This window comes from Anoplopoma fimbria, chromosome 6 (assembly GCF_027596085.1).
Source record: "Anoplopoma fimbria isolate UVic2021 breed Golden Eagle Sablefish chromosome 6, Afim_UVic_2022, whole genome shotgun sequence".
NCBI lineage: Eukaryota > Metazoa > Chordata > Actinopteri > Perciformes > Anoplopomatidae > Anoplopoma > Anoplopoma fimbria.
The window spans coordinates 22902480-22913021 of record NC_072454.1 but is presented as its reverse complement, the minus strand read 5'-3'; the positions used below and the strand labels follow the sequence as shown (position 1 = coordinate 22913021).

The 10542-nt window shown below is 43.7% G+C and overlaps 1 protein-coding gene across 1 annotated transcript; it reads right to left on the bottom strand.

Moving 5' to 3' along the window:
- On the bottom strand, positions 1–7124 carry stpg4 (sperm-tail PG-rich repeat containing 4). Its single transcript, XM_054600785.1, has 7 exons — positions 7035–7124; positions 6828–6884; positions 5699–5953; positions 4407–4471; positions 4100–4145; positions 649–753; positions 1–108 (listed from the first exon to the last, which is right to left on the bottom strand). Exons 1-7 carry the CDS (start codon positions 7122–7124, stop codon positions 1–3), a joined length of 726 nt encoding a protein of 241 aa, XP_054456760.1.
- Between the last annotated feature and the right edge of the window lie 3418 nt (positions 7125–10542).

The following is a 10542-nucleotide window of genomic DNA, read 5'->3' as shown; positions in this document are numbered from 1 at the left end:
CTAGAGAATGTCGCGGAAGAAGAGGCTAAATGATGGCTCCATGGCCTCCCTGTTAAGACGATCACCCAACTTCCAGCAAGGTTCGTAGGCCCCTGGTCCTGGGGTCTTCTGTGGAATAAACATACAATGCACACACACACAACATACATATACTTTTTTTCATTATGGCATCAATTTGAAATCCAAAACAAAGGCAGACCATTAGCCGAAATAGAAACGTTTTTCTTTTAAGTTCTCACTTAATGTTGTAAAAAAAATCGAAACTATCTAAAGAATTAGAAACACCTATATATGTTCTGAAGTGCTGAAGCCATTTGGATATCTGTATATTTCTGTGTGAGGTTTTCTTTGATGCATTCTGTTATGTAATTCACCGTGTAATGCTCGGTTTTACTTACAGGATCTATCAAAATCATCACTTGCCTCTTTAAACTCCAATCAAAACCACAATAACATCATTTCTGAATCCAATCGAAACGTAAGTGTATTGCATTTTTACTTGCTCATCAACAATTTAGTGGTTAATTGTGTAAAGCGAGTGACAGACAGCCACTCACTAGCCTCATTACTAGTAATGTAGCGTTGGACATGTTCTACTGGTGTGCATCTAAAAAGGACGTTTAGCTAAATGTGAAGTACCAAACTCACGGAGTGAACACAGTGGAGCCGCGGCAAGGTGGATTTGAAGCAGGAAGTGATGCCTTTTCCTGGTCTGGTCTGTGGATTATAGTGGCATGGAGCCAGTCCTTCCTTCTAAAAGGGTCAGAGATAGGCGCTATTATTGATCGACAGATTCATTGATGGATTTTGTGATCAAGCCTCAATATGCTGTAGACCCAGGCTAGCATGTAATCATTAGCATGTGAGCACATAGGGCATGTTTTGCAGGGGGTTTTTTTTCACTTTGCTTTATTAACAAAACTATCTTTATTGAAAATGTAAATTACCAGTAGCATGTAGCAAGTAGTTTGGTTATTGAACAGAGCTTTGATAAACCAACAAGCTAAAGCCAACTTGATAAAACAAACCCTAAGCTAGCGATAGGCCTACCTTAACCTCAATGTGTTGCAGAACACGCTTAGCATGCAATACCTGTATTGTTAGCCGTTGAGCATAGCTTGTTCTTTTCAGCATTATCTTCATTGAAAACGGCAGTTAGCGGTAGCTCGTTGCTTGTAGCAAGTAGCTAGTTTATGGACAGAGGTTTGGTGATGAGGCGGGTTAAAAATAAGCGGATTGTAGTCTGCATAACGTTAGCTTAGATGGATATACCTCACCCACAATATGTTGCAGGCCAAGGCTAACATGTCAACTTTAGCATGTAATCACAAATGTGGTTTCTTCCCGTTCGTCAGATAGGAAACTTGTAGAGGAAATGTCTTCTTCTGTATTTTTGCCATTTGAACATGAGTAAATTATGTTCTGCCCTCCAATTGTTTTTTCCAACATTATCTTTATTGAAAAGGTCAGTAGTTAGTAGCAATTAGCTTTTTTGTTAAGTTCAGTAAGCAAGCAGACTTAAAAAAAACTGCTTCCCAGTCCCTGTGACTAAACTAAACACAATTAACTTGTGCACTCTAAGTAATTCAGTAAAGGACACACGTAGAAACTGCGAGCTGAACGTCTTGAATTTATTTAGCTAACTTCATCATGGTATTCTGGATGAGTACCTTTGAAGAACAAGGCGCTGTTTTTCCAGAAGAGAACAAGGACGTTAATTGAATGCATATGAATGCGAGGACTGTTGTACTATTGAGAGATCGTTATTCTGTTAATGTTATGTTTTTATCTTGTGGACATGCTTTGTTTATATTTTCCTGTGTGAGACGAATATACTGCCTCGGCTGGACAATAAAAGTTTTCCTATGACTGAGGGTCCAATCAAATACGATGGTGTAAGCGTGTTTTATAATCCTCTACTGTACATCGTGACCTCTAACATTTTTAAAGCCATATGAGAGTTACATTCTTTCACCTATGGACCTTTAAGCTCATATGAACCTATTGTTTCACTGATATCCAAGTCATGTGAAAGACGCACTGACAATATACACCAGATCTATTTTAAAGGCACCCGTACCCATGTTGTTAAGACCGATGACATATCATTCGTTTTCATGGGCTTTACCATAGGATCTGTGTTTAGGGTTGGTCTACCGCGCTCCCTCTCCTTGCCTTTCACTTCTCCTTTCCTCTTACCCACTAACACACATACTGGTCATCACCAGCGGCGTGCCACGCAGAAATAGCATCACCCCTCCTTCTACCCTCCTCCTCACACATAAAACTGTCTCCCTGTCCCTGAACACAGCGCCAGCCTTTCCTTTTCAGCTGCTCTCTGATTCTGACGGAGGGAGGCAGGAAGGTGTCTTTTCCCTCTCCTTCTGCTCCTCGGAGGGATTGGCTGCAACCATTACATGCCATTAGATCCCGGTTGCCAGTTCACTCGATCCTTTGCAACTGGCCCTGCTGGGCCCCAGCGCGCTTGCTTGATGCTCACAGAGGTGCTAATGCAGGTTTATTTTATGGGAGCCAGTGCATGATAGTAAAACTCTCCTACACACGAGTGTGTGTGTGTGTGTGTGTGTGTGTGTGTGTGTGTGTGTGTGTGTGTGTGTGTGTGTGTGTGTGTGTGTGTGTGTGAGTGTGTTGGAGCCAAAGCACCTGGCCTACTTTCCCACTGTGGCGCGCAGCACATTAGAAACGTTCTCCTGGGTTGCGGCGGAGGTAACTGGCGCATGCTGTGAATGTCTGTGAAACTTTAAAACTTTGACCTGTTTTTGATTGGAGCGTCCAAGACATTGCAATAAAGTCCTATCTTAAATCAACTGATTTTTTACTTTTTCTTCAATAACGTGAGGCAATCGATCCAATAATTGTTGAGATGTTTCACTTAAAAAACATAAATGTTAACCTCATGTTGGTGATAGAGGAAAAGTCAGGGGATCACCAAAGTATTTAGGATTCATCCTCTGGGGACCTTGGATGCCTGTTTCTAAATTCCATGGCAATCCATCCAATAGTGGTTGAGATATTCCAGTCTGGACCAAACAACTGTTTCTATGGTGTTGCAAATAGAAACGACCAAACAGCAGGTGTTTAGATCAGAGAGTTTCAAGCAGTATAGTTAAAGGTTGAATCCCTTCTGTGCTACAGCAACAGAGAGGAGGGCATTTATTCATACGAAAATGTCTGGGATTATGACTTTAATTCAAACAGGCTTGAATCTCAAGGGAGGATTTGTGCCGTTCTGAGCAGCACGTGCAGTTGATATTGCAAAAAAAGCAAACCGTGTTAATCTAGGACACACAGTGGCCCCGGGACGGAGAAATTAAGTCACATCAGAAAACAGAATACATACATCGTTTTTTGTTGTGTTCCCCAAACATCTTCAGCTCACTGGACTTTTTTTTTGTATGTGTGGAGTTCATTTTATTGCAGGCTAAGAGGCGAGGCTCAAATCTGAAATTCTTGTTTCCTGTCTCTGGGTGGACCAGGGTTCCCGGTGCAAACCATTGGTTCAATTTCCACTTCCATTTTGCTCCACTAATGTCTGCCCGCCGTCGCCAGGTCAGCTGTCCAAATGATCTGTGCTTTCGGTTTGACTTCGCTGCGGGATTTGTGTAGGTGCTTAACCTTTGACAATAAACTTGTCTTAGAGTTGCTGTGACACCACCAACAGCAGAAAAACTGCTCCCAACTCTGCAGTAATAACACCCCCGGGATTTCTTAGCGCCTTTCCTTCTCTGTCAACACTCAGCAGCTGCCAGCACGGCTCAAATATCCATCAGCTACCAGCATGGACACACGGCCCAGGCGGCTGCAACTCTGCAATATGAACCAAAGCTGACTGGTCAGCTAGTGCAGTGCCATAACGGGCCGCCGAATAGGGGGGGAATGATACAATCGGACAGTCCACGGGATCGGTCTTCCTTGGCCCTTGTGGTTGTCATAACTAGCTCATGTTCAGCACCACGTACACATTAGGGTCACGGCTTGTAACTAAAACCTATTGAAAGTGTATTGTAATGAAGCCTTTCTGTGGGCCATGGAAAGACTGCATGGTCCTAATAACTAGTCTTGGTGACGAGATACTTACAGGAGGAAAGCTGATCCGCTGCACGGTTGACCGAAACATCACATGCCTGCAAGAAGAGGAGAGAAGTGAGGGGGGGGTCAAAAAAAAAAGAAAGAAGAACAGTGAGAGAGAAAAATGATAAGGCCATGCATGATCACAGGCAGGTTGGTGACTGCTCCTCCATCTTTGTTGTGCGAGGAGATGAGAGAGGGAAGAAGAAGTAGTAGTTACGAGGGGGGAAGAATCGAGCGATCAAGGGATGATTCATGGGTTGTCTGCTCCGCTGTGATCTGAGAGTTAAAGAGAGGCTGTTTTGTCGAGTGCTTACTTGCAGGGAATCTTCTCCACCGGCTTCGCTGTCACATCGTAGTCGCACGGTGAAGTGTTTATATGCTGGCACAAGGAATAAAGATAAAGAGGTGTTTAAATAGCTATGACAGTATCAGCATGAGTTTTGTTTTTATTTTTCCGGCGGCTGTGTTTCACCGCCAACACTTCTTCTGTTTTCAGTTGGTCCGCTGCAGTTACATTTTGAAGAGCACCTACTGTGCTGTGATGATGTGTCAATACGTAAAAACACCCTTTATATAAGAATCAAGGTGAATGGAGAGGGTGTAGAGGGCGGTGTCTATGAGTTAACAACACTTCGTGCGGATAATAACTTGTTGGTACTACACTGCAGACTGCACCCTTTTTGGGGGCAAGTTGTGGCACCAACTACAAGTAACAACAACATACACAGGGAGAAAATGTTTAAGATTTTAGGAAAATAGTTTAAAATTGAGGCTTTAAATGATGTGCTTATTACATTAACTTGTATTACATTATAGGATTTGTACATCCTGTATGTTGGTTTAGAAAAAGAATATTATAATAATAGAAAGAGAAATAGGAGTAGAACGGATGTAGAACTGTTTTCCGTTGCCATTTTACCGGTACAGAAGAAAATGGTGATTGTTAGTTGCTATGGTAAAAACATTAGTCAGTGGGGCCAGAAAGTGCTGTTGCAAAGAGAGCAGAAGCTCCAGAATGAGCTAGTTAGCTAGGTAGCTTATCCTTCTCAAGATATTCTATAGCAGTGTAGCATTAAAGCATGGTGAGTTTAGCAAGCAAGCAAACCAGCTAGCTGTCTGGTAGTTAGCTAGCTAGCTTGGTAATTTCACCATGTACCCTGAGGCAAAAGGAGAGTTAGTTTAGGTAGTGCTGGGTCAAAAATATATCACTTGTATCCTTCCCACCTCATAAAATATTTCAAAATCAAAATGTTTGCATCCATTCTTGCTAGCTATTAGTCTTCTTCTTCTTCTTGTGCTGGCTCAGTGCTACATTACCACCACACCTCTCAATCAGTGGGATAGCCTGAAACAATGGGCATGTACAGTACCACGTCCATGTACGTCCTCATGCAGGTACAAGAGGTACTAACAAAACAGGGAACTACTTGTAAAATCTGCCATTAGTATTCAAAACTCAACAGGGTACTTTAACACAGACATGAGAGCGCTAGCGAACTTCCTATCTAACTCTCAAAACAAAACAGACTAATGGTGAACTATTTCTATTACATGTGGTCAATTGCATATGCCAACAGGATCAGTGAATGTCATGTCTGAACCCCACCTTGTCCCTGATGCCCAGGGTGACGATGTTGGGCCTTGGACAGTTTTTGAAAGAGTAGGACACCTGGTGCATCAGGACCTCCTGGGTGGAGTCAGTGTAGTCGTACGCCCCAGGGAGAAGCAAATCCCCCTTGCGTACGCCCAGAATGCTGGCTTTTCTGCCAACGCCTTTGAAGCCGTAGGTCTTCTTGACCGGGTTCAGTTCAGCTTCTTCGATGAAGTCGCGGATGTGATAGACACCTGGGATGGGTGTGTCCTGGTAGAAGGTGAGAGGAGAGTAGATAAGGGAATGGCCTGCCGCTCCGGTAGACACACTGTATATCTGTATTGCCAAATTCAGCTCCAGCAACTGTTACATTTAGCTTGACATTGCCAGACCATATCGCCAATGCAAATAAGTTTGAAACTTAGAGTGTGTGTTCGATCAGGCTGAAAACATGTTTATTTCTGCTGTAAAGTTGGGCATTTTTACATGTGGGGTCTAATGCCTGTAGTGGCCATTGAACACTAGCATTGGTTGTTACACTCTTTTAATGAGGGTCTAATTTTTTTTTAAATAACATTACAATACAATACTTATATAAATAATAGTTATTTTCAATCATTATTTTAGAATGCAACTGAATTTTTTGTACCGACAAGCAGTAATTCGATGATGGCACATATTTCTATATTTACCTTTCTATAAGCTGAGCTAATATGTATTACATAAATGTACTATACTGTAAATGTCCAGCAAACAAGATATGATTTCAGTTAATTCACAAAGAATAATTGTCAAGCCACGTGGCCTATTGTTGGCCAACTGATTAGCCTGAGAGCTGGGATCACATTAGGATAAACTGATAATTAATGAGGTCTAGTATGCATTATTACCGCTAATGCACTGCGAGGCACTTAGGGACTGGATTCACTGTAGTGTAAGTGTTTGGATTTATTTCTATCAGACAGCACAGTTCGGACACAGACAATGAGATAGTGCTATGCAATAAAAGACATTAACTGAAAATCTACTACGCACACACACACACACACACACACACACACACACACACACACACACAAAAGTTAATGGGCCTGTTGTTCGGGCGTGCACAGAAGCCAATGTAGCAGTATGACACAACACCTACTTTCAGGGTTCCCAGCCACCAGCTCCCCCGGCTACACAGGTCCACCTTGTCATCACCCTGCAGATAATAACAGTATACAAGCCAAAATGATGACATTGCCATGACAACGGTGTGTTGATTCATCGCCACATGTTTCATCCGGTGCTTTAGCAGTTCAGTTTGTCCTCATTAGGCACATAGAGTTGTGAGGGCTTTAAAGAGCCTTACCTTATCTGTTCTATTGCCACCCCTGGACATGTCAGCGGCTTTAGAGAAGGCTTTGTTTTTCCCATTGGCCCCGTTCTGCACCGCGCTCATTGTTGCTCGCTATCTGCTCCACGGGAGATCCGGTGACACCTGACCACCATTAGGACCGCGACTGTTACTATAGCAGCGACTCCGCTATCGATCAATTTTTCAACAAGCTGGCCTGGTGGAGGTCTAAATTTAGACTCGCTGGCCAGTTTGACTGAGAGTAAGACACAATGGCAAGCCAGCACCGAGGTACACGCGGTACATGCTACAGTTAGTTATTCAGTCCTCAATACTATCATGGAGGGATACTGTCATATTGATTCAAATAGTAATCAAAAAGATTAGAAGATCAAACATTGCCATAAAAGTGCTAATTGTCAACTCGAACTGGGACCACCTGGGGTCCAAAAAATGAGGAAATTCAGATTCTTCTCCCGGTTACGAAAGCACATTTCTATCCCGGGAAGATTGACGACTTTAATTCGGCTCATTTTCTGTAACCAGTGTAGCATCAAAGCATGGTGGAATTAGCAAGCTAGCCAACTAACCAGTTGCCCCTTGTTATCTAGCTAGTGTAAGTCCACCATGCTTTAGTGCTACACTGGTTACAGAAAATGAGCCGAACAGCGGGGCTGGTGGCCAGCGGGTCTAACGTTCCCATCGCCTCACTGGCATCCCACTCAGGATTAGAACAAGCTACCTAGCTAACTAGCCAGCCTTCCGCCTTCAGAGCTGCGTACGCTATCTTACCCGCGAGCTACAACCCCACCGACGTGCATTGTCACCGTAACGACTGACGGCAATCGATATTTTCTTTTGTTCTATTCCATTGACCATGGAGAACAGTTCAATGTCGGTTCTACTCCTATTCTATTTCTACGTTCTGAGTGCCGTTGTCACCTACAGTGTGGGTAGTGGGTAGCTTTCCCTCGGCTTTCAAGACTGCCAGAGTCACCCCCCTTCTGAAGAAACCATCACTTGACCCCTCTGATGTCAAGAACTTCAGACCGGTTTCTCTTCTACCCTTTCTATCCAAAACACTTGAACGTGCTGTCTTTAAACAACTGTCTTCCTACCTCCACCAGAACAACCTCTTGAACCCCCACCAGTCCTGGTTCAAGGTGGGTCACTCGACAGAGACAGCCCTCCTTGCGGTGACAGAGTCGCTTCACGCCGCAAGAGCGAACTCTCTCTCCTCTGTCCTGATTCTCCTGGACCTGTCTGCGGCGTTTGACACGGTGAACCACCAGATCCTCCTCTCCACCCTCGAGGGGATGGGCGTCTCAGGCTCTGCACTCTCCCTGTTTGCATCCTACCTGACAGGTCGATCCTACCAGGTGACCTGGAGGGGGGCCGTGTCCGAACCACGCATGCTGACTACTGGGGTTCCACAAGGTTCAGTTCTGGGCCCCCTTCTCTTCTCGCTCTATGCAACATCTCTGGGTTCTGTTATTCGCTTGCATGACTTCTCCTACCATTGCTATGCCGATGACAGCCAGCTGGTCTTGTCATTTCCTCCCGGTGACACCCAAGTGGAGGCACGCATTGCTGCGTGCTTGGCTGACATCTCAAAGTGGATGGCGACACACCACCTGAAGCTCAACCTGGACAAAACCGAGCTACTGTTCCTCCCGGGGAAGGGCTGCCCGCACCGAGACCTGTCCATCACCATTGATGATGCCGTGGTGACGCCAACTCGGACTGTGAGGAATCTGGGTGTGACCCTGGACGACCAACTGTCGTTCTCAGCAAACATTGCATCGGTCACACGCTCCTGCAGATTCCTCCTCTACAACATCAGGAGGATTCTCCCCTTCCTCACTGACGGCTGCTCATCCAGGCTCTTTCATCTCCCGCCTGGACTACTGCCACAGTGGTGGAATGAACCTCCTTGTCCACTGACGTCAGGACAGCAGAGGCTCCCTGCTGGCATCCATCTTTCGGCACATGCTGAAAACTCACCTCTTCAAGAAGTACTACACTGAGCCTGCCTCGTAGCACTTATTGTATTCGTATTAGTTTGTGGCACTTATTGTATCAGTTCGTTGCACTTATTGTATTCGTATTAGTTTGTGGCACTTATTGTATCAGTTCGTTGCACTTATTGTATTCGTATTAGTTTATTGCACTTATTGTATTCGTATTAGTTTATTGCACTTATTGTATTCGTATTAGTTTGTAGCACTTATTGCATTCGTATTAGTTTGTTGCAATTATTGTTTTCGTAGTAATTTGCTTCTGCACTATACTTTTGCTCTGGTTTATGCTTTTAGATGCTTGTTTAAGAAAGGAGATGCACTTATGACTTCTGGTGACTAGTAGTTCTCTTGAATACACTTATTGTAATGTTGAATACACTTATTGTAAGTCGCTTTGGATAAAAGCGTCTGCTAAATGATTGTAATGTAATGTAATGTAGTGGTGTGTGTTCATGAAGAGTGGGTTCCTGAAATGAAGCAATTAGGGAAAACTGGAGGTTTTTAAGTGGGATACTTATCTCGAGAAACTCTTTCAAACTAACCCTCTACTTTGTGTGTGAAGTTTGAAGTATCACACCTCTTATGGCATACCTAGGTTGCAGTTTGAGGCACAAGCGATCACACACATAAGCCCTCACACACACACTCTCTCTCTGTCTCTTAGTACAGGAGAACTAAAGATCATCACCTGAAGTACAAAATCTCACTCTTGGAGCAAAGGCGCAACATTCTGCCTGGTTGCTAGGCTACATGGACACATGGTTGGAATGAGCCAAGTATTCATGTTTACAAGGCTTACATGAAGAGACACACTCACATAGGTAGACAAAGGTGCCATTGTGCGATTGAGGTCGTACTGTTACGTCTCTTTTCTTTACAGCACCAGATGTACGTTCACTCGTCCATTTGGACAATGCATGAACGCAGAGGACAGCCAAGAATAATGTTACATGTGCTGTGTAATTAACAGCTTTTTTATAAGTAGACTGTGATGACACTTCAACCAGGAGAGTTTATTTTATTTTTTAAGTCCTGCGATAATTAGTTTTGACAAGATGAAAACCGCTTATGTCATCGATTCGCACCTGAAAATGCCGTGTTGGTCTCTGTTGCAATGGAAGCTGTTCCTGTGCAGTCTGGGAAAGGGATATTTGCACTTTTTAAACTACACACAAGATGAAAACAAATCTAATCAGGGGTAGTTAAGTGAATTACCGCTTTGCATCATAGTCCGTTTTGGTGTACACACTGTTGTTTAAGTGCATTTTGTAATGCCTTAAATGTTTAAATGTGTTTCCACAGGGACGGCTGAACATGCATGACTGAGCAAGCCACAAACAACTGCAGCCCTCACTGCTCCCAACGGACAGCCAGAACCATCACATAACATTAGAAAACAAAATGAGTTTCTTTTCCTAGTTTAACATACCAAAGTCTAAGTCCGACTGCTGCATAGGATCAACGGCACAAATTAAAAGCAGACATTAAATTAACACAGGAGT